General features: G+C 43.3%; 1 protein-coding gene across 14 annotated transcripts in view; it reads right to left on the bottom strand.

Moving 5' to 3' along the window:
• The window catches only part of CDK12 (cyclin dependent kinase 12), a 266,008-nt gene that overhangs the window by 104,398 nt on the left and 136,915 nt on the right, over positions 1–24,695 (bottom strand). For 4 of the 14 annotated variants that reach the window (XM_033918522.1, XM_033918521.1, XM_033918525.1 and 1 more), the window contains exons 12-13: positions 24,253–24,464; positions 22,458–22,895 (exon numbers count right to left, since the gene is read on the bottom strand). In XM_033918522.1, the coding sequence (XP_033774413.1) occupies positions 22,458–22,895; positions 24,253–24,464 (650 nt within the window). Of the gene's footprint in view, positions 1–11,073; positions 11,128–19,569; positions 21,729–22,445; positions 22,896–24,252; positions 24,465–24,695 lie in introns of those variants that run through there. The other 10 variants (XR_004536806.1, XR_004536805.1, XM_033918524.1 and 7 more) reach the window with 8 other exon arrangements.

The following is a 24,695-nucleotide window of genomic DNA, read 5'->3' as shown; positions in this document are numbered from 1 at the left end:
CTTGCATTAGTATATATGCAATTTAGATCCTGGTATTTTCTTGTCTTCATTTCCTTTCCCAGTGCTTCGGTCTTTAGTTTCTTCTTTTTTGTTACAATCCTTCTAACCTCCTCTTCTGGGTTAGTCGACTCCTGTAATTTGTCCATTGTTTCTTCCCAGCCTTTTTTCCCCTCGGTATCTTCATGGTATCATTTGACATACTGTGATGGTTTGCTGAGTAGGAGTAGATACTTGGTTGCAAATGCAAATTAGATTGTCAAACATCTGCTGAAGGAGGTAGGCATGAGTTTAAGCTGTATCCAGCAACGCTCCTATGAATTCCAGTGTCTGTGTTGGTTGGAGACGGGATTTCTGGTAATTGATTACATATCCCCAAAATACTAAGAGATGGGTGGTTGAGTTTAGTGCTATCTGAGCAGCTTAAGAGGATACTTTTATCAAGCAGTCGTTCAGATAAGGGAATATATGAAAGCTATAAGAGCAGAGTGTTGCAGCTACTACAACTAAACACTTTGTGAATACAGTACTCCCCCGATATTCGCGGGGGTTGTGTTCCAGGAACCCCCGCGAATCTCAAAAAACCGCAAATACGGTTTTTTATGGGGGAACCTGAAGAGGGCAGCAGGAGAGCAGCCGGAGCGCTGAGTGCAGGAAATCACTCGCAGTATGCTCTGACCGCCTTATCTAATCAGGAGCTACAAAGACAGAGCAAAGCCTTCTTTTATGACATGTAAAACCCATTTGTCAGTTGTGATGAGAGATGAGGTAGTCGATCTCTGAACTGAGGAGATGGTAGGTAAGATGGTAAAACTGTGGCTAGGCTCTGGATGAGTCAAAAAGACTGAGTGGATTTTTGCTGAGGTTGAGACTGTGGGTTTTGGGATTGTTGTCTGGGATGCTTTTGTGTAGGAGGACTGGAAGAGTATAGTGCTGCATGTAAGATGATGGCTGATATCTAGGGTTGTAATATCACCTCTGAGGTTTGAAGATTTTACAGGAGTCCAACTTCGGTCAATTTTTCTGTGGCCTCTTCCATTTTTTCACCACATAATTCACCCCAAGACAAGGGATATTAGCGAGACAGTCTTGTACATTAGGATCTAGATCAAACACTTGCAATTAGGCATGGTGACACACGGCAATAGATAGTGCTGAAGCCCTAGAGGTGACATCAAATGCGTCAAACACTGAACTGGCCATGAGCTTTCTAGTTTTGAGCAAATTATGAGTAATATCCTGGAACTGCTCAAGTAAATCCCCAGATATGTATTGTTCAAAGCTGGGCAACTGTTGCACTAACTGTTTTAACTAGGAAAGTCATATAAATATTGTAACTGAGGTTACAACTTGTTAACATGATATTTTGTAGTCAGCAACCAAATTTGTTCAGGGTTTGGCCTTCTCTCTATGGAGGAGCACTGGCATATGTCCTAGTACTGGATTTAGTTTTAAGGCAGGGTTGTCAAAGTCGGTCCTCAAAAGCCGCAATCCAGTTGGGTTTTCAGGATTTCTCCAATGAATATGCATGAGATCTATATACAGGCACTGCTTTCATTGTATGCTAATAGATCTCATGCATATTCACTGGGGAAATCCTGAAAACCCAACTGGATTACGGCCCTCGAGGACCAACTGACACCTGTGTTTTAAGGGCAAACTCAAGAAAGATTGATGATGTAGTTGAGGTTTGTCAAACCCTGGACATGCCTAGGCTCTATAAAGGGAGTCTAGCTTTCTTGGTGCCACAGACACATGAAGAGGCGACTCCCAATTTTTAAACATAGCATACTTCATGGGATGGTGGAACAGAAATTTCAAGCAATCCTTAGGGATCTGTTCAAAGTCCAAAGAATCAAACTCAGCTCGATTCAGATTCCATCTTTACTGGCAGGGCTTGCCCCATCTTGACAGAAGAATCTGGTATATTATAAACTCTCTGGTGGAGACCTCCTTCTAGGTGGTAGAGGAAAAGACTCTGATGTTATACCATAGGATTCTGAGGCAGACAGTTCAAGATCGGATTAAGTTGAATCTGAGAGGTCTAAATCAAAATCAGTCCTTTTGGAAGATGAGGCTCATCTGGAGCAGTGGTCTTTCCATTTAGACCGTCGATGAGAAGACCTGACTGTGGTGCCTGGAAGAACTTCTATAGGTGTCTTGATGCTGATCAGTTGTAGAGTGAGAACTAGTTCTGTGATGCCTCTGAGATATTAAAAGTTTGGTACCGGAGTCCCTGGTGAAGCGATGCTCGGGCTGGGACGGTACTGATGCAGCCAAGGGAGGAACAGGGGCTAGTTATGCTTGCAACTTAAGTGTCAACTCCCTCTGAAGTAGCTCTTTGATTTGCTCCTGTAAAGACTGCACTGGTAACGCAGATGCTGTTGCGGTACAATAAGTGCTGCTGATGCTGCATTGCATCAAGGTGTTAGTGACCTCCATGACGAGGCATACCTCTGAGGAGATGCTAACTGCAGAGACCAACTTCTTGCGTCAGCATTCGGCATGCTTGGGGAAGATGCCGATGTACAAGTGGATTGTGGGCATGCATCGACTTACTTGATGCTTGGGGAAGACGCCAATATGCTTAGGGAAGATGCTGATATATAAGTGGATAGTGAAGTATAAGAACGCTTCTCAGCATTTCTAGGAGGAGACGTTGATGGTACTGTTGGAGCAGATACCGAATGGGATGCCGGTATTGATGCCTCCAGAGAATTATTCTTGGGCTTCGGCAGAGAAGATGACAATCGATGTTGAAGGTGACCTGAAAAGTTTTTCCTACTGCAAAAGCCTAGCCTTCAGAGAAAACTTCTGAACAGTAGAACAGCGGAGACAAGAATCAACCAACCCAGTGCTCAGGACCAAGACACCGATGATACCAGCTGTGCAGGAGAGATGGAGATGGTCCTGTTGTACCAAGTACACTTCTTAAACCCACTGGAAGGCTTGGTCATCGATGGAAAAATGTCGGGAAGGCAAAAAAAAAAAAAAAGCATTAGAAAAATAGTTACTCCAAAACACAACTTCTTAGCTCTGCGGAAGACTAAGAACTGATGGTCCCATGAGCTGTCATCGGGCGGAAAGGCAATCGCACCTGTGTGTTATGGGCGGTCTCGAGACTTCTAAAGAAGTTAAAAAGTGACAGTACATTTTTGCTTATGTTATGTTCATACCAGAGCTTCATAGATGGCGTCACCCATCTGTGAGAATATGCTGTCTGCTTATCCTGGGTAACACCTGCTACAGGTATCTTTGCTTTCTCCGAGGACAATCACTCATCACATTCTCACATATGGGACTTCCAAGATGCCAGGATTATAAGCTTGGATGAGGATAATGGACAGATTAATATGATCCTGGCAAACCCAGAAGGTTGGAGGAAACGTTGGCTCTAAAGAAGTAAACAGATTTTGAAGAGCTGCTTGCACAAACTGACTTTCTTCTGCAGATTTTGCTCTAAACAGTAGAGAGAAGTGAGTAGGAATTGAGGAACAAGAAGCTGCTTTGCAAATGTCTTCAACAGATGTAGAGCAGAAGTAAGCTACTAATGCAGCCATAGCTCTGACATTATGGGATGTCACTCGGCCTAGAAGTGACAGCCCTGCTCAAGTAAATGCAAAGGAGATGGTTTTCTTGGTAACAGGAACTCTAAGTCTGTTAGGGTCGAAAGGCACAAAGAGCTGATAGGAGGTTCTATGAAGTTTAGTCTGGTCCAGATAATATGCTAAAGCAAGTTTACAGTCTAAGGTGTGAAGTGCAGCTTCACCTGGATAGGAACGTGATTTTAGGAAGAAAACATGGAAAACAATGGATTGATTGAGATGGAATTCTGATATGATTTTAGGAAGGTATTTTAGATGAGATTAAAGAATCATTCTGTCATGGATAGGAAACAGAGAGTGAGGGTAAATGGACAATACTCTGACTGGAAAAGCGTCAAGAGTGGAGTGCCGCAGGGTTCGGTGCTTGGACATGTGCTCAACATATTTATAAACAACCTGGAAATTGGTATGACGAGCGAGGTGATTAAATTTGCAGACAATATGAAGTTATTCAGAGTAGTGAAGACACAGAAGGATTGCGAAGATCTGCAGCGTGACATAAACACGCTCTAGAAATGGACCGCGACATGGCAAATGAGGTTTAACGTGGATAAGTGTAAGGTGACGCATGTCGGTAACAAAAATCTTATACTACACGAATAAGGATGTCTGGTACAGTACTCGGAGAGACAACCCAGGAATGAGACTTGGAGTACTGGGTCAACAAATCGATGAAGCCATCCGCGCAATGCGCAGCGGCAGTAAAAAGGGCAAACAGAATGCTAGGAATGATTAAGAAGGGGGATCACAAACAGATTGGAGAAGGTTATCATGCTGCTGTACAGGGCAATAGTACACCCCCCACCTGGAATACTGTATCCAGCACTGGTTGTTGTACTTAGGACACAGTACTACTTGAAAGGGTCCAAAGTAGATCGACCAAAATGATTAAGGGGCTGGAGTTGTTGTTCAGTGAGAGATTAGAGGAACTGGATCTCTTCTCCCTTGAAAAGAGGAGAGTGAGAGGGGACATGATCGAAACATTCAAGATAATGAAGGGAATAGACTTAGTAGATAAAAGACAGGTTGTTCACCCTCTCCAAGGTAGGGAGAACGAGAGGAAGTTCCTCTTCACCCAGAGAGTGGTGGAAAACTGGAACGCTCTTCTGGAGGCTGTTATAGGGGAAAACACCCTCCAGGGCTTCAAGACAAAGTTAGACAAGTTCCTGCTAAACCAGAACGTACGCAGGTGAGGCTAGACTCAGTTAGGGCACTGGTTTTTGATCTAAGGGCCGCCGCAAGAGCAGACTGCTAGGCAAGATGGACCACTGGTCTGACTCAGCAGTGGCAATTCTTATGTTCTTATGGTAGAATCTTGTATAGGGATAATCCGATACAGGTGCTTGAAGCTCACTTATCGAAAGTGCAGACGTGAGAGTTATTAGAAAAACCACTTTCCAAGTGAGATGTTTGAAAGAAAACATTGAGAGTGGCTCAAAAGGAGACTTCATAAGAGCAGACAATATAACGTTAAGATTCCCAGGCAATAGGTGGAGGCTTGATAGGTGGTTTAGTGTGGTAAAGCTGTTTCATGAATCTGGATATCAGAGGATGAACCGATAGAGGTTACCTATCCAAGGAGAGTGCAAAGCACAAATGGCACCGAGATATACTCAACTGAGTTAGTCTTTAGGTCAGAGAGCTGAAGAAGGTAGTCCAGAATGGATAAGAGTGAAACAGAAATATGGCAGATAAAGGCCAAACGGTCCATCCAGTCTGGCCATCCACAGCATCCACTATCTCCTCCTCTCCCTAAGAGATCCCATGTGCCTGTCCCATGCTTTCATAGAAACATAGAAATATGATGGCAGATAAAAGCCAAATGACCCATCTAGTCTGCCCACCCACAGCATCCACTATCTCCTCATCTCCCTAAGACATCCCATATATCAGATTCAAGTGAACACAGTGCATTCCAGGCAGAAAATCTGGTCAATCTGAAGTAGTAGCATTTCTGAATGGAAGGTTTTCTGGACACTTGAATTATATCAGAGACAACAGCTGCTAATGAGTTAGGATTCAGATGAAAGAGCCATCATTCTGTTAGTAAGGTTAGGAATGGCTGCAAATGGAAGGGTTCTTGGGTTGATAGCTGTAGCAGGAGTGGGAACCAAGGTTGACATGGCCAATGAAGTGCTATGAGGATCATGGTTCCCTGATCCTGGTGAAGTTTGAGTAGAGAGCCTTCCCTAAGAGAGGTGGTGGAGGAAATGTATAAAAAAATCTGGTCCCCCAATCGAGGAGGAAGGCATCGGATTCCAGGTGATTGGGAACATACAGTCTGGAGCAGAAGAGAGGAAGTTTGTAATTGTGGGGGAAAAGCAAAGTGATCTATGTTTGGAGTCCACCATTTGGAAAAAATCTGATGCAAGACTAACATAGAAACATGACAGATAAAGGCCAAATGGCCCATCCAGTCTGCCCATCCACAGCATCCACTGTCTCTTCCTCTCCCTAAGTGATCCCACGTGCCTATCCCATGCTTTCCTAAATTCAGACAGTCTGTCTCTACCAGGAGACTATCCCACACATCTACTATCCTTTCTGTAAAAAAGAAGTGGAGACCACCCATGAGGCTGGAGAAGTCTCCTGAGCCTGTCTACCAAGACATTTTGGCCCAGATTCTGTATAGGATGCCCATCCCGAGCGTCCTATACAGAATTGGAACAAAACCCTTTCAAAGTAAACCCGATTCTGTAACCGACGTCCATGTTGCAGACGCCGTTTACAGAATTGGGTTTGTTTAGACGCGGCCACTATACTTAATCGTGGCAAGGGATCTCCCTGCCGCAATTAGTATAGCGGCCGCGGCTACAGCCGCCATTCTCCCCCTCCCCACCCCCCCTGACAATCATAACAGGAGGGTGTCCTGCCAACAGAACCCGTCCCCCCCTGAAGATCACCGGCAGGGTACCCAACCCCTCCTGCCAGACCTCCCCCCCAACAACCTCCCCGAAGATCACCGGCAGGAGGGTGCACAACCCCTTCTGCCGGATCCCCCTCATGAAACCCCCCCTCGGGCTTACCTCCAAGTTGGCCTGACAGATCTTCGCACCATCCAGCCAGCAGGCCCACCTCTCCCCTGCCCAACCCAAAGGATCCTAGGGCCTGATTGGCCCAAGTGCCTAAGGCCCCTCCTATAGGGTATTTGGGCTGGTAGTCAGGTTCCTCGTTATGATATTTATTATGAACAAAGAAAAAGAAAATAAATTTTTTTTTTAGTATATTAAATTATAATAGCTAGAGGAAGCCGGCCCATTGGGTGTACAAAGTGATATAAGTGGGTAACGTCTGCCGGGCACCTCTGTGCTACTGGTGGTATTGAACCCGGGTGAACTCGCTTAAAAAAGTTGTCTTCAGCGAATTCCCACCTACTGATTGACACACTTAGAGCCCATATCCCATGTGGTGCTTGAAGAATAAGAGAGCAGGTGACATTTGGTGTGCCATTGTGAGTGGTAGGGTAGAGGTTGTCTGGCACAGGTGAGGGAGATTTTCCACACTCTGCTGTAGAAGAAAAGCCCGACCTTGAACAGTGTACAAGAGAGCTTCCATGAACTCTAATGCTGAGATGGGCGTAGATGTGAGCTTTGGGTAGTTTACGGCAAACCCTAAGAGCTCTAGATGAATTGTTGCACTGATGGTATTCTGAGTTAGGTACAATTTTGAAGCCTTGATCAACCAGTGGTCCAAACAGGGAAAGATGTGAATCCCTCATGAGCAAACAGTTGCTGCCAGTAGCACTAGGCATTTCATGGAGTTAAAAGCCAGATCATAAGGTAGAACCTCAGTGGTGTACCAAGGGGGAGGAAGGTCAGCCCCGGGTGCAGCCTTAGGGGGGGTGCACAGCCAGCCCGGTCCCTATCGCGCTCCCACCCTCCAGAGAGAGCAGCAAACCTCCCTCCAGTAGTGTCAGCTGCTTCGCGGCTTTCTCTTCCCTCTGCCGCTGGGAATCATGGAAGAAAAGGAAAGGAGAGATGCTGGGAATCAGGGAAGGGATGATGCCAGACCGTGAGGTGGGAAGGAAAGAAAGGAGAGAAGAGAGATGCCAGAGCATAGGGGAGGGGGTGGTGACAGAGAAAAACGGAGAGGTGACAGAGTTGAAATCAATCATGTACAAAGGAGAGAAGGAGCACGGGATAGTTTATGGAAGGAGCACAGAAAGAGGGAAGATGCCATATGGAAGAGAGAGAGAGGGTGCACACTGGATAGAAAGAGCACAGAGGGCAGTGAATGGAAGGGGCGAGATAGAGGGTGAATAGTAGATGGAAGGGGTAGAGAGAGGGAAACAGACACTGAATGGAAGTTTGGGGGAGAGGACGGACAGCTACTGAATGGAAGTGTGAGGGAAAGGGGGAGCAGATGCTGGAAGGAAGTGGGGAGGAGAAAGAAAAAAGAATTTAGACAGAGGCAGAAAATAAATTGAGAAGGAAGACCAAGGAAGAACAGGAGGAAGGGAGCGGAGAGAGAGCCAGAGCAGGGGGGAAGGAGAGGAGACAGATACCAGACCAATGGGGGTGAAAGGAGAAATGGAAGGGGGAGGCATACTGTTTCTGGAAGGGGCATAGGAGAGAAGATGCCATATAGGGGCAGAGATGGCAGACAGTGGATGGAAGGAACCAGAGAAGACAAAGGTAGATCAAAAATTTTCTATTTATTTATTGCTTTAGGAGATGTGTCACTGTTTCTGTGGTATTGCATTGTATGCAGAGTCCAGCTTCTTGCTGGTTCAATTTAACCTTTATCTATGTATTTCTATTTTATCCCCCCTTTTACAAAACTGTGGAGCGTTTTTAGCGCCAGCCATAGTGGTAGCAGCTCTGATGCTCAGAATTCTATGAACATCAGAGCTGTTACCACTGTGGCTAAAATCCACACTAGTTTTGTAAAAGGGGGAGGGGTAAGTTTGTGATGACATTCCATACTAGGCGAAGATGTTTTCTGTGTTCTGTGTGTTCGAAAGACATGTTTTTTTGTTAGGGTTGATTACAGAATTGATCTGTACTAGTCTGGCTTGTTTAGTTTTACAATGGGTGTATTGATGTTGTACTTTCTCACTGCAGTATGTAAGATGCTGCCTTTTCCTAGGTACTCATGTGTGAAGTGTGGCTTGTTACTAAAAATCATGTTTTTCGTACAGATGGGGAGGGGGGGGGGAGCCAAAAAATGATGGAAATGGTAAGATCCTATCCAAAAACGAAGAAACTTTCTGTGAGCAGGTAGGATGGATATACGTGTAGGCTTTCTTGTGATCTAGACAGCAAAGCCAATCACCCTTTTCTAATAGGGGCAAAAATATTCCCAGACAGACCATGCAAAATTTCTCCTTCAACAAGTATTTGAGGCCCCGGGTCGAACGCCTCTGGTCTTCTTTGGTATGAGAAAATAATAGGAATGAACCCCACCCTACTGCATTTAGCTGGAGAAGGGCTGAGAGCTCTTGGTAAAGGAGGGTTTTTCTGGACAGAAGTGAAGACAGACTTTTTTGTGTGTGGTTTGCAGGTCTTCTTAGCAAGCGTAGAATGTAATCCTCAGCTATCACTTGGCATACCCACCGGTCTTATGTAATTAGAGTCCACCGCTGGTGAAAGTAGAGCACCGCTGGTGAAAGTAACCCTGACTCCTACGGAAAGATCTGGAGGAAGAGCGAGGGGAATTGTAGCTATACTCTCTAGAAATTAGTTAAAAGGTGGACTGCTGCTTGGACTGAGGTTGAGATTTCTGTGGTCTTTGTTGTCTTGAGCAGGACCATTGTGCGGTAGGATTAGAAGAGGAGGAAGGTTGATTGAATCAATGTTTGGAGTTATTCTTTTTCCAGATGTTCATACTATTAAGGTTGAGAGGTTAGAGCCTTAGACAGTTATTTTCTCCAAGCAGAGCATCTCCCTTGCAGGGAACATTGGAAAGGTATTTTTGAACTGAAGTTTCCAGGTCCAAGATGAAAATCCAGCATGTCTACACATTGCAACATTGCCTACTGCAGATGTTCTGGAAGAAACATTGAATGCATCAAAAGCTGCTCTAGCCATGAACTTCCTAGTAGTGAACAAATTCTTTGATAACTGTTGGAATTGCTTCAACTGTTATGGAGAAAGATATTGATCAAAGTTTGACAACTGTTTGAGTAAAGATTTGAAATAAATGGACTTATTTCGAAGGATCCAAGATGACCGCTGTTAGCTTGCTGCAGTAAGGATGCCACTGATTGTCAGCCCTACTTTGAATAATTATGCCAAAAAGACGGGAAAGAACACTGGTGGTGCCTCCCAGCGACCAATAACCCCCTCAGTCACAATCGATGACCTTCTTCGTCTACAGCAGGAACAAGGAGCATCGGGGACTAGCCCGCTTGATCGCCGCCGGGGAGTAGTGTGGCAGCAAAAACCTCATGGCTTGATGTCACCTTAAGCCCCAACGTAAGGATGCCACCTCTTCAGCCGCTGCCGCAGGCAGCCAGCTCTCCGCGGGATCAGAGAGCACCCGAACAGGAAGCACTCTCATCTCGGGACGCCAGCATGTTGGAGGGCTCGCTGACCGAGACATCTCAGAGTGATTTGTTCACTCTGCCAGGACCTGCGACCGGGACAACTAAGGCTGAGGGGATACAAGACTTCATTGAGGTAAAACAAAACTTAGAACAACCTCTCACCACACAAGCATACCTTTTTTCAGCTACTAAACCCCCAGAAGTCATCCTTGAAGCATTATGGGATTTGATGGTAAATTTGGGTAAAGAAATCAAGAACAGAAAGGAGAAAAATTTTCTAAAACAATATATATCCTTGCTAAAAACAGATGTACAGAAGATAGACAATGAACTAATATCAGTAAAAAATAATCAAGACTTATTGGTCAAAGACAATATAATTATGAAGAGGAAATTGGAAGCTCTAGAGAAACATGGCCGTCCGATTAATATTCGGACTAAAGAAAAGTCCCTACTACAAACTGCTACACTGGTTGCCAATTGTGGCATGGATTTTATTGAAGTTTTCCTGCTTTTGCTATAAACTGGTGTGGGAAATGGCCCCAATTTATCTATTACCTCACTTCAAACTTTACATCCCCATAAGGACAACCAGAAATCGCAACCTCTTTGCCTACCCGAAGATCACAGGTTGCAAACACAGAACCTTTCTGGATAGAACTTTTAAATTTCAAGCTGGCAGACAGCAAACCTGGCTAGGCAACTATGGCGCCTTTCGGAAAGAAATCAAGACCGTTCTGTTCAATAGATTTATTTCCTAGCCAGACAACGCCCCCCATCCTAAAGCTTCTCTCTTCATGCTGATACTACGCTTCTTCTCTAATAGTATTCTGCGATCTGTTCTTCACTTGACTATTCAGTATCTTCCTCACCATCTGTATACTGTAATTCGCTGACCATCCAGCCCCTTTGATGTAACATGTTTAAGATTATACTGTAATCTATTTGTAACCTGTAATCACTGACTACTCAGTGACTTCTTACCTGTTCTCATCTTGTAATTCGCCGATTGTACAGCTCTCTTTCACTGTAAACCGCCTAGAAGTCGCAAGATTATGACAGTATAGAAAAAATAAAGTTATTATTATTAGTTATTATTATTAATAGTCGAGCTAATAATTTGAGGATTATAAATTTTCCTAAGATCTTATCAATTTCCCCCCGAGAAATGGTGAAGCGATATTTTATGGAGATCTTACAAATTCCTGAAAGTTCTCTACCCCCCTCTTACAAAGGTATACTATCTTCCAGTTAAATCCCAAGTGGAGGAAAAAGAAAAGGTTTGGAGAATCTCAGGACAGACCATTGGACATCTCAGCTGTATTGGAACAATTGGATAGAGAAGTGGCTATCCCAGCCACCCTCTTGATGTCTGTGGCTTTGGCTCCAGACAAGGACTGGATCTTAAAACTTTTCTTCAAAAACAGATCCAAGGACTTCCTGAGATACATATTTTGTGGCATACAGAGAGACTCAAAAAAGAAGAGAATTCTTAATGTTGAAACCTGGAGTGACTCAAATAAGGGGTCTTTTATTTTTGAGATATCCATGCAAATGTGTAGTCAGATACCGTTCTTTAAAATATGTATTTACTGACCCATCTCATTTGATAAGTTTTCTCTCAATTTAATGTCTTTAGAAGGGAACAATAACTGCGCCTAATAATAAGGATTAGTTCTCTGTGCTGCAGTAGTTAAACGGCTTTCTTAGATAACTATTTGAATTTAATCTTTCTACTCTTTAAGTCTTGGAGGACTAGTGTGTGATCAATTGAGTTTATCTTATGTGTTTTTATTTTAATAATTTGATGTATCTTTCAAGTTTTGAAAGTTAATTTACGTTAATATCTTGTACTGGCCTACATTTCCAGCACCTACTTAACATGAGAATTGCATCCATAGGGGTTACAGTCACTTCCAGCACAAGTCATGCCCACTTTGACCATAGGTGCTGATAGGCCTCTGTGGACAGGCCATCAGTGGCCTGTTCTGTAGGCACTTGCATTATTTTAAAATTCATTTTTAATTGGTTTTAAATGATGTGGTCAATTATCACCAATTAAACCAATTATCACCAATTAAACCAATTAAGTTAGGTAGCGGTAGGATGCCTACTGCCGCCTAACTTTCGGCATCCCTATAAGAATCAGACACAGGTCCTATTTTCCTAGAAGCTACTTCTACTGATAAAGGAGTCTCCCAGTTTTTAAATAAAGTGTATTTCATGACTGTGTAAACGTACTTTAATGCAATCATTTGGTGATGTTTCAAAGTCAAAGAGTTTAAAGAGTTCAGAATGAGGTCCCTCCTCTGACTCCATTTTTAAGAGTAATGCCTGCCCCATCTGTCTTATGAAACTAATAAAAGAGATGCTCCCAGGTGGAGATGTGCATCATGGAAGAGGGAAAAGATCAGAAGGTATACTGTAGGACTCTTCTGCTGAATATTCTGGCAAATCCTCAACTGAATGGATGGAAATAGCTCAGTCAGATTCCTCAAAGTATTCTTTCCTAGGGAGTGTGCGTCAAGGATTGCATCGACTCTGCTGATGATGGTACATGCTTTAAGTGGGTCTAAGTCAGTTCCAATGCCTGACGTCGAGCCGAGTGACCTTATCCTGAATTGACGCATCCTTAGGCTGAATTGAGGAAGGCATGGAAGCCTTTAAAACCTGTGAATATTTGCAATAGCACTGAAAGCTCTTATCTCAGCACAGCCAATATATCTCCTTCTGAAGAGCCTGTGCTGGTACCAGAAGAGACAGTGGCATTGATGTGTTGAGGGAAACCTTGATGTCAAGGTATACCTTTGCAAAGAAATCATCTAAAGAAATAGAGAATGATCCTCTGGGCACCAACACTTACTGTGCATTGATGTTGATGCTTGGGAGGATGCTGTGGTATGCCTAGAAGAGGAAGAATATTTGTGCTTCTTAGCTCTTCCTATATGTGATCTCTTTTGACACGTGAAGAATTAATGATAACAAGGTAGAGTTCCCATGCTGCAAGGATCCCGATGCAGTGCTAATGCAGTTGGCTCCGATGTCGATGCCAGTCACTTGAGGCTGAGCATTTGTTTGTGGGCTTTAAGTGTTTGCGGGCTTTAAGTGATCTCTTTTGCATGAAGGAGCAGAGGACACAGCCAATGCCCCAATGTTCACAATTCAGACACTAGACACACCAATTATGCAGATCAGAGCCTGAAATGGTCCTATTGTATTGAGCACATTTTTTAAAAAGTGGCTCAGTACCAATTAACATGGAGGGGAAAACGGCCGACATGAAGTGAAAAGGCTCAATAGCCTAGAGCTGGAGTAGAAAGAAGACCAAAAACAACCAATGCTTTTGGGGAGAAAAAAGGCTCCAAGTAGCCCAAAGGCCAAAAAATCAAGTCGACAAAAATGAATCAAAGTTGATAGGATTAAAGTATGATTATACAAATGAAGAAATGTGACATAAAGAAAACTAATAACGGAAAGGCACCCACAAAATTTAAAACGTTTGATGCACTGAGAACATTGAAGACACAGCTTCTCATCTAAGCAGAAAACGAAGAACTGAAGATCCCACAAGCCATTGTTGGGTGGGAAGGCACAGGTTGTGCATGGTATGGGCACTGCCTTAAAAATTTTAAGTGATAGTGCATTTGGAAGTGCATTGGGTTCCATGGATGACATTACCCACATTTGAGAATATAATGCCTGCTTATCCTCTGAGAATATTTATTTTTAAGCATACAACAGACAAAAATAACAATTTTTATAACACATCCATGTGAATGTCTAAAGAGAAAAATTTGCTCTTACCTGTTAATTTCTTTTTTTCTACTCCTAGACTAGCTGGCAAGGTGGAATAAACCCACTCATATGGATTGGTCTACCAGGATAAGGCAAGCACCTATTTTGTAAAGGGAAACTTAAGTGCCTATGCACCTTTATAAAAGCCATCCCAAACAGCCTCGATAGCATACAATATCCATGTAGCAATTGCAGCTATTTTCTAAACAGGTATAAAACATGTAAGTACCTGTATGTCACAAAATATGTATGCCAAACAAAAAATTAAACATATCTCAAGAACAAAACTGAATCACAAAGTAGTGTAAACCAAACGGTTTTGTGTTATCACAAACATCCCAATATGAAAAATGTATATATGCAAAAATAGATAGTGAATATGAGGTGCCATCAAGAATGTCCTGCAAGCTCCATGCAACACCCTAAGCCACAAACTTGCTCAGCTGCCTCAATTTTGTCACTGGGTCCCTTATTTATGTGATGCCAAATCTGAGGCGGCTCGGTAAGCCAACAGCTTAGGGTGTTGCACGGAGCTTGCAGGATATGCCTGATGGTTCCTCAAATTTATTACATTTTTGCATATATGAATTTTTCATATTAGAATGTTTTGTGATCATATAGAACCTTTGTTTTTCACATATGATTATTTATCAATTCCATCTCAGCTCCATTCAAACTACACACTTGGAGGTGCTTACATGAAGATCACACAAGTAGGTGTACTCTCTATGCATCATTTTATGCAGTATGCAGCTCTGCTTTGAACATCTTTGTCTGAAACAATGCAATATAAGTATATATTTAAAAACTCATAATGTCACTTATCTACTTGTTTAGCAATGGCAAAACCCAGACAGATGCTTGGGTGTTTAGGGACAATAGCCAGTAAGAAACTGGTGATGATGACATCTCTGTAAGTATATTTGGAGTAGTGTATGCAATTGTGGAGACTACACCTTTAAAAGGTCAAATAAGATGAACTCAGTCAAGAAGGTGGTAATACAGTAGACTCTCAGTTATCCAGGACTCATGGGGATTGGTGGATGGATGCCAGATAACTAGTTTCTGGTTGTTTGAGTTACTGTAAAAATAGTTTTGTCTCACTCTTATCATCCCACCACTTGTAGATCCAGCATCCGTTCTTCCCTTCTTTCTTGATCACTTTCTCCTCCCTTCTCTCCCACTTTCTCTTCCCCTCTTCTCCCCTCCTACAAAAGCAGCAGCAGAGCCGGTCTGACAACCCCTCTCCCTCCATTTCCCAAGGCTGCAGAGGTGGTCTGACAACCTCCCTCCCTCACTCACCTGAAGCAGCTGCAGCCAGTGAGCAAAGGAGGCGCTGGTAAACAGGCTGTTTTCAGCCAGCCCAGGCAGGAAGCAGGAGCTTCCTCTGCTCACCGACTACCGCTACTGCTTCGGGGAACAGAAGGAAAGGGGGTTGTCAGACTGGTTCTGATGCTTTGGAGAACGGAGGGAGAGGGTGTGTGTCAGACTGGCTCTACTTCGGAGAATGGGGGGAGGGGTGTCAAACCAGCTCTGCTGCTTCGGGGATGGAGGGAGATTTGTGTGGTTGCCATGATGCTTCGGGAGCTAGAGGGAAAGAGATTTGTGGCTGCCACTGATGCCTCTGCGGCTGAAGGGACTTGGGGGAAAATCTATGGAAATTTATTTATGGAAAGGGAGGTGGATACATGAACATCATGCTAGTAGAGATAAAGCTGAGGTGAATATTAGAATTCCAGAAAGAATGGGATAAGCATAGTAAGGTAGGGTAAACTTGTGAAATATAGTAATGGATTTATTTTCCCTTCTTAAATGCTCACAATAATTACCACTACCTAATGACCTCCAGGTTAACATGTTCTTTACTGAAGCTGAGCAACTAAGCCACAAAGAAACATGACTGTGCATGGAAGGGAAGCTTATACTACCAATGCTTGTGCTCCACCTGTCTTGTGAGTAAGAGAAGTGTGCATATGCAAAACTTACAGTGCTACTACACATCTGTACCCATTGGGTGGTGAGTCTGCGTTGTACCTGTCCTCTTTGGAAAGATTGCAGTTAGACAGCAGGATTGCCGGTAAGAGTCTCATTTGATGCTAGATGGCACTCTCTTCAAAAAAACTTGTATCCTTCACCAGTTTTAAATTTGCTAGAAATGTTATTGTCCGTTTGCGGAGAATACATGCTTCTGCTTTATAAGCATCTACACAGTACTGATTCAACACTAAACAGCATCAAAATGACAAACAAAAGGCATTACAGCAACAGGAAATATTTAATTTTCCAATCTCCACTTTTCATTTTATAAACTGAAAGAAAATATATTACAAAATACCTGTACACAGAAAAAAGGTACAACCAAAAAGAAAGATGTTCCAGACTTCAAAAACAAGTAACAAGGGCAGCAGAGACATGTGTTGGAATAATCTACCCTTTTCTTGCCTTCTGCACAAAAATATTTGCAGCCCATTGGAACAGCTACAGCTGCCACTGAACCCATAGGAAATGCCAAGGCGAACCTCAATACTGTAAGGTGAATGAGAATCATTCAATAGAAACCAGGGGCTGAGGTTGAGACGCCCACTGTGAACTTTTTACCTTTGTACTGCTGGTATAATTTTTTTTTAATAGTTTAACCCATTTGTGGGCTCCACTGAAGATCTGCATCATATTACACTGATCTTATCAGAAAGTGAAGGTGTATAGACTACTAGTACTATGCACAACCAGGTATAAAAAGTATAAGTACATTTTCCATTCTTCAGTTGCAGACCTAATTATAAATAGACCTAACTAATTATTTGATTATAGACCAACTCCCAAGGGAAAAATGCCAGCAGCAAAAATACCAACATTTAAAGGGAATTGTGCCAAGGGGGCAGGCCAACTGCAGCCTGAGTGTTAAAGCAATTCCTCTGCTATCCCTGAAGCTGCCCCCACAACCCTAAAAAAATTGAAGTGATGTAAGAATGCTATTTTGTAAACATGAAGCAATTGGACTGCCTGCTTTTGCCTAGGCAACAGCCAGATCTCTATACTGGCTAGTGGCTACATTTTAAAAATGGGATTTTTAACCACAGTTACTTCTATACAAAAAGTTTACAAATTCTAACAGTGCCCTAGCAGCAGCTACATTTTGGCTCTCTCCTTGCCCTACTCCGACATTGTGCTGCTCGACTTTACTTAACCCAATGTCTGGATACATAATAGCTGAACCATAGAGGAACCCAGGCTAGTAAGGCTGAAAGCAATTGTTCAAAATTATTCCAGGTTCTTTTGATGGATTTCTTTTTTTCCTCACTACACCCCACCCCAGTGTCACACAGGAGGCCTACTTGCAGAAAGCCTCACATCTCCAGTATTTTGGATTAAGTTAAAATATAGATGGCCATTTCAGGGTAAAGAGAGAACCCCCTGAGACAATCAAAGAATGACCTGCAGCTTTGAATTAACTACCAATGAATGCATTAGTGGAACAGTTAAAAATGAGAAGAGATTTTGCCACACAGTTGGATAGTCAAAACAATCAAACGTACTAAATTAGCCATAAGAAATAACAAAAATTAGCATTTCTCAAAAAGATGTTCAAGTCAGATTTCAGAGAAAAATAACCCCCTAAAAGTTATGCTCACACAGCAGATCACTTCAGCCTTGAATGAAGCTGTAACATAAGTTATATGCACTGTATCTGTCAAGTATAACTGTGGCGTAACCACAAAGAGCTTGACATACTTTTCCTATGTGTGCACTTTAAAAGAGAGTACACTTAAGAAAACCTCACTCAAATTGAGAGTTTTGTTGTTTTGGGCTACAGAAACTATGCAATCTCTGTAGATGTGGGGCTGAAATTTTGAATTACAATCTATCCAAGTCATGACTCCCAAATGTGGGTTTTGCAAAGCTGGTGTCATGATCCACAGTTTGGGAAGCCCTGTACTAGAGGGACACACAATGATTCAGATGTCACATGAGTTTTTTCAAGAACCCTTCTGTATGAGCTTAACTGTTTCAACTAAGAATTTTCCCCTGGAACCTAGTTTAACCTCTTTTGAGACACATTAATTGTTCTTATTTTACAGCACTGCTCTCTAGTACCTAGATTGTCTGAGTGGTTGTCATTTTCTTACTCCAGCAACTCTGCCATTGAATGTGACAACCAATCATCTAAAGCAGTGGTTTCCAAACCTGTACTGGGGGACTCCCAGCCAGTCAGGTTTTCAAGATATCCCTAATGAATATGCATGAGAGAGATTTGCATATAATGGAAGTGACAGGTATGCAAATTTCTCTCATGCATATTCATTAGGGATATCTTGAAAACCTGACTGGCTGGGGATCCCCAGAACAGGTTTGGGAACCACTGATCTAGAGTCTTGGGTTAGGTTATATGACAAGCTGACAAAACATTTTGAAAGATTCTGAGCACCCATAATGTTAAGTAGACCCAACTGCACAGCTTTGCTGAGGGCATCACACAGGCATGGAGCTCAGAGTCAAGGAAGGCACAGAACAGCTAGACAAGATGTAAAGCAAGGTCAGTGGCATCTCATCTCTTACCATCAAAAACAAAAACTCTCTAATCCCAGCATGTTGGCCCTACACAAAACTTTAAACCTAGTTTGAATTTAACTCTGCTTCACCTTGAAAGGATATAGGTAGGCTGTGATAAGATACACATTACATTGTATTTACATGAACCAAAAATCAGAGGAAAATGAACTAATTTTATACATGGAATTGTGAAGTTTGTCAATGTTTGCTAACCTCGCAACAGCAAACCAATTCCTTTTCTCTTGTACTACTTGGGGAGGGGCTTTCCTCCTCTAGACTGAGTAGGGCTTGCCTACTTCTGTTCAGAATGTAAACTAAGGTAATCTGAGGATATAGGTAACCGTGAATACAATTTATGGACCAACAGATCAGGTTTTCAGGATATATGAAATGAATATGCATAAGAAAGATGTTCATACAACAGGGAAGTGGCAGTTATACAAATCTCTTTCATGCGTATTCAGCAGGAATGTCGTGAAAACCTGACCACTGGCAGTCCCTAAACATGGGGAGTAAAGACTAAAATTATTCATTACAGCCTTTTACTGCAGGGCGAGTGTTTCCAGATCTCTACTTTATGCCAAAATCCTCCAATGTTCTTTAGATCACTCACATTACAAAAACAGTAATCATTTGATTAGATTTTTTTTGTCCTAATTATAAGATTCTACAGGGGAAGGGGAGCAGGGAAATAAAGGTGATTTCCTCGATAACAAAAATATATGCATACTGTATATACTTGGATATAAACGAGGTAACCTTTTTCCCCCAAAAAAGGGTTGACTCAAATATAAACCAGGGGAGTTAATATTCAACTGCAGTGCCTTGCCCTGTCCATCAGGCTCTGCATCCTGTTCCTCCTCCCTCCATACTCTGCCAGGCTCTGCATCCAGCCCCCTCACTCACTCTCTCCCCTGCCAGTCTCTGTACCAGCCCCCCTCCTGCCCTGCCAGGTTCAGTATCCTGTCCCCCCCCCCTCCCGATGCCTTGCAGGCCTCCACTGGGCCTGCTGTTAAGTCCTGGTGGTCCAGTGGAGGGCCAGGACAGCAAAGATCCCTCCCGCCTCCTGCCCCAGCCGATTCTAAGAATTTTTACTCCCTCCTTCCTTCCCCAAGTACTTTTAGAATACCTAGTGGTCCAGCCAAAGCCACTAGTTGATTGGCTACAATAAACTCGTGGCAGCAAATCAGCTAGCGGCTCTGCATGAGCAGGAACGAAGGATGGTCACTCCTGCCACACTTCACTGCTGGACCACCAGGGATTCTAAAGGTACACAGGGGAGGAAGGAGGGAGGTAAAAATTCTTAGAATCGGTTGGGACAGGGGCGGGAAGGATCCCTGTTGTCCCAGCCCACCACTGGAACACCAGGGATTTATAAAAGTACACAAGAGAGGAAAGAAGGTAGAAGTTAGTAGAGTTGGCCGGGACAGGAGACAGAAGGGATCTCTCCTGTCCCGGCCCACCTTGGACCACCAGGTCACATGGCAGGCTTGGCAGAGGCCTGCAACAGGTTCGGGAGGGAGGCAGGTCAGTGCTGATCTGAATATAAACTGAGACCCCTATTTTTGGGCCCAAAAATCTCAGTTTCTATTCAAGTATATATGGTATATAGAAAGTGATGCTGTAATGGTTATATTTCACCCTCAACACTAATCCATTTCTTCACCCAAATTCACCGTGCCAGGAGTTCCATATCAGAGTGGACACTGTTATATATCCAAAAAGATATCTACTCCAGTTTGCAAAGGTTCCCAAGGAAAACAGGAAAATAGTCGGGGGGTTTTCCTCTCTCCTCCCCAATATTTTCAAACAATATTGGAATCTCTGTTTAGATCTGAGCATCCAGAAACACTCGCTCTCTCTTTTGAAGGTCTGTAAAAAAAAAAATACCAAACCAAACCTTCAAAAGTCCACAAAGTTCCCCACTGCAATCAACTATCTTAAAATAAGGCAGGTCACCAATATGGGAAGCAGCAAAAGCTAAGATGATGTACCAACTTTTTTTTACTGCTATATTATTTACTAGGAAGTGGACAAGTGTGAGGGATATGTCCAGCAGCTTCACAAATCAAAAGAACAGATCAACTGAAATATAAACAAGTTGTATACACAGCCAGGTGTCCCTTCATGGCTCCCAAGATCAGGCAGGTGAGCTAACAGGCTCCATTTAATTTCATAACCATTATAAAATTTTGGGGCATGGGGGTAGGGGGCATAAAGTATCTCCCACAGCTGAAGGCATGACCAGCAGACTTTCTGTATTCTGAGACGCCTTGGCCTTGAGCCTAGCCAAACATACCTCGACTGCTAATTGTGCAGCCAACTGTCTGCTTTGTCAGTAGCCAAACCTAAGCGGAAGACAGAAGTCTGCCTAGGAAGATACAGGTGTGGGACTACTGTAGACTGGAGGTCACTGTTCAGCAGCTAGTTATGAAACAGGACATTTGCAGCAGCTGGTACCTAGGCTCTGGCAAATCATTTCTCTGCAGGCTGAGGCAACACAGGTACAGCAGAAAGCCAAACAGCGAAGTCTCTGGACTAATAAGGAACTCCTCTGCCCCTGCCCCCCCTAGGAGGCAGATGACCAGTCCCTCGGTAGACCTTCCCAAAAGTAGTAGCCTGGGTTGAAACACCCCAACTGTGACCTGTTCCTGTACTGCTCGAGCCTGCTGCTCCTGGTCCTAGCTCATTGTATGTTTGGAGTTTGGCCTCCGGGTACACCAGTGTGTTGTTATTCCCCTCTATTTTCACTGCAGTCTGGCCAACAACTGAATGCAATGCTATAGGAACTCTTCCAAATCTGAGATCCTGGTCCCCAGGGAACTGAACAGATCCTGTGCCCTGATAGCCACTGGCCTCTCCAGTGTGGCTGGTAGAGCTGGAAAAGGTCCTATTTTTTCCCACCATTTGTGGTAGGGAATCTGTTAATGGCTGGCCAGACTCCAAGTCATCACTAGCAGCACCAAATCCCCCTTCTGGCCCCTCAGTACTGTAAGTCCTGGGTGCTTGTGACCTGGCATAGTCCATGGACCTTAAGGCTTGGCGCTCGTGCACTGGGTTGCTTGGAGGTGGTGGGGGTGGCGGCGGCGGCTCAGCTTTCTGCTGGGACAAAAGCTGCAGTAGGGCAGCTGTCACCACTGGGTTTAGTTCCTGTGCTGGGACAGAAGCATCCCCTTCAATCTGTGGAGGTGGAGGCGGTGGAGACGATGACGACCCAGGAGGTTCAGGGGGCCTCTTCTCTGGCGGAAGAATATGAGGATAAACTGTAGAACAGTCACTTCTTTTAACATCATCTTTAAAATTACAGAATGTATCATTTAAAAAAAAAGAAAAAAGAAATTTACATAAAGAATAGCCTCCTGCCCTTCATCACCTCTGCCAGACACTGTGGCATGCAACTTTTCAGTCATGGTTCTCAGACTAGCCCCATCTTTGGGCTAGATCATCATTAAAGCTAAACATTTTTTGCAGCTGAAACAGCAGTCTGAACCTGTGAGAATTTTATAATGATTATTCTTTCATCAAAAGGGTAAGAGGAAGAGCAGGAAGTGAAAGAGAAAGTCCCAATTCAAAATGGTGTTAAGGAAAGTGCATTTTGCTACAGTTGAGTGAAATATATATTCTGCAGGCCTGTGCTGTGCGAGATGTTACCAGCACTAGTCTACATCACAAGTCCCCAGATTTAAACTTGTCTTGATGCCCTCTTTGCTGCTGAAGCAAAGCAAAACTAGTAACCAACCTCTTAAATTTTGCACATGGCTAGCAACTCCAGGAGCCTTTCAGAAAATGGAAGATGTCAGCTGCTTCTCAAATGTCCAGAAACTCATCTCCAGCAGCATTAAAGTGCTCCAAAGCTCACTCTTACCCATGCCTTTAACCTCATACACTTCAATCTAAATCATTTTCTTCTACAGCAATTCATTATAAAACTTTCTCTGAAACGTGTTATCTACTGAGATCACCTTCCCATCCCCACCAAGCTAAAGATGGTACAATGTGTCTACACGCACATGGTTATTTACCTATGATCTCTTCCTCCTCCAGCATTGTGGGAGACTTCTGCTCCTGTGGCCCACTGCTTCTCTCGCCATTGCTCTCCTCAGGGTTCACTGGAGTATCCTGGGCCTTGATCAACTGGCTCAGCAGGACTGCCAGCACACTCTGCATGTCTTCCTGAGTGCTGGCCACATTGGAGGTGGTTAAGTCTCCAGTGACAGCTGGCTCATTGGAGGATTCCTCCGCCATCACTGGCTTCTCAGAATCTGCCTGCTGTGTGGTTACTTCTGTCAATGCATTAATAGACTGGTGAAGTGCCTCTAGTTGTTGCTGCATTTCTGGGTTAGCCTGCACGTTGAGGAGCTGTGAGATCTGTGGTATGCTCAGACTGGTCTGGGTCTGTAGCAGATTCAGTAGAACTGCTAATTCACTCTGATTCAGTTGCTGGGTGATGTCTCCCAGGCCTGCAAAAGAAACCAAGACCATCAGTCATGTAATGTATGAGAGTCATTTGTTACTGCCATTGCTAACCGACAGGATACACACTACTTTACATTTTATCCCAATCAGTAACAAGACAGATTGAAGACCTTATGAATGTCTGCCCATCCCAGCCTCTCTCATTACTTGTCATCAGCTTCTTTCAAGAAAGAAAAGAAAATCAACTGTGGCATTCTTTAATGTCCTATATGTCCCTCTTTTCAGAAATAGAACACTACTCTCCACAAATATGCTGGAATTTAATTCAACTAACCGTAGGGTCTGTTTCAGCACTTACTATGTTATTTGCTCACTTCTCCTTGTTCTCTGTATACACCTCTGCTGAAAAACTGTTTCTTAGTAAATGTTTCATTTTGGGAAAGAAATGTATTTTAACTTGTTGGCTTTCTTCTGAACCACCCTCCCATTGATATTGGAGAAATAGACTACATGAGCTGATAGGCTGGGAAGCTCACTTGGCGTATTCTTCTCGAGGCCGAAGCAGAGACTTTGTTAACACCTGGATTCCGTATTTGAACATTTTATCTCCTGAAAGTCGTAGTTGTATATTGAATCAACTTCAATTATATTCTACCTTACCTGTCTGATTTCTGCCCTCAGTCTGTGCTTTGTTTCTGGGGGGATGGGGGGGGGGTTAGGGGATGGTGCCTTGGGGGAACAGGGGAAGGGGGATTATGGTGTCTGGCAGTTGTCAGAGTCCAGTCCTCCATGGTACATAGTTTCTATTGTAAAATCTTTATTGCCTTTCTGTTTGTATTATGGTTATATCTGTTTAATAAAAAAGATTTACAAATAAAATAATTAAACTAACATTATGTACCCTTCAAGATCTGAGTACAATGGGAGTTTTCAGCTACCCTGAGAAGCAGGAGCCCCTTTTAAGTATTCATGCCACAAAAGGTACAGCTTGCCTTTTAGGTGGTATCCAATATACATACACACACCTATCTAATCAGGATACAACAAGAAAATGTAAACACAGACAAGCAAAAAAAAAATATGGTCATCAAACTAAGTGATATGGCTTCCATTTGATTAGGGAAGAAAAGTTCAGAAAACCTATTCCACACTCCTTGTGATTCAAATTACATAAACACCTTTCATAAACAAAATGCAATCCACAACCACCACCAAAGGACATGGGCTGGCTTGTGCACATCTAATAACCAAAGCAATAGTCTTCAATGTTTTTTGCAGGGGGATCTAAATCCAATCAAAGTCAGAAGTATCAGTGAATATTCAAAGTGTATCTAGAAAAAAATTGAACCAATGAAAGCAGTGAAAAATGGAAAAGACCACATCCAACACCTTTACACTCACCTCCCAGATCAGTGACAGAGGCCTCTGCCTTCACCTGCATTGGAAGCAGCTGAAGTGGGCTGCTGTTCTTTGTCACATCTGTGCTCATTGATGAGGTGCCTTCTTTCCGAGAAACCTTAACTAAAGGAGGTTCCTCGATGACTATCCCACTCTGTCGTTGTCTCCGGCGTTTTTTGCTCCACAATTCGTGACAATCCTGCCAGTGGGGAAGGCTAAAAAGGGAAAGATGTTAAGACAGCGGTTATGTAATTATGGTGCATTATACCTGCAGGATCAATATTTTGGGATAAAGTACAAGTTGTGCCTGGAAAGTTACTTTGGCTTTGCTCTGGACTTGTGACGCTTCTCTGTTTGTGACAGTTTCAATAAAATACATGTTTGAATATAAGATGGAATTAGTTTTAAGTGTAGAGACCCCAAAGATTTTGCTTAACTTGGCAGAA

The sequence above is a fragment of the Geotrypetes seraphini genome, chromosome 13 (genome assembly GCF_902459505.1).
Source record: "Geotrypetes seraphini chromosome 13, aGeoSer1.1, whole genome shotgun sequence".
Taxonomy (NCBI): domain Eukaryota; kingdom Metazoa; phylum Chordata; class Amphibia; order Gymnophiona; family Dermophiidae; genus Geotrypetes; species Geotrypetes seraphini.
The sequence above is the reverse complement of the archived record's forward strand: the minus strand, read 5'-3'. Positions and strand labels throughout refer to the sequence as shown.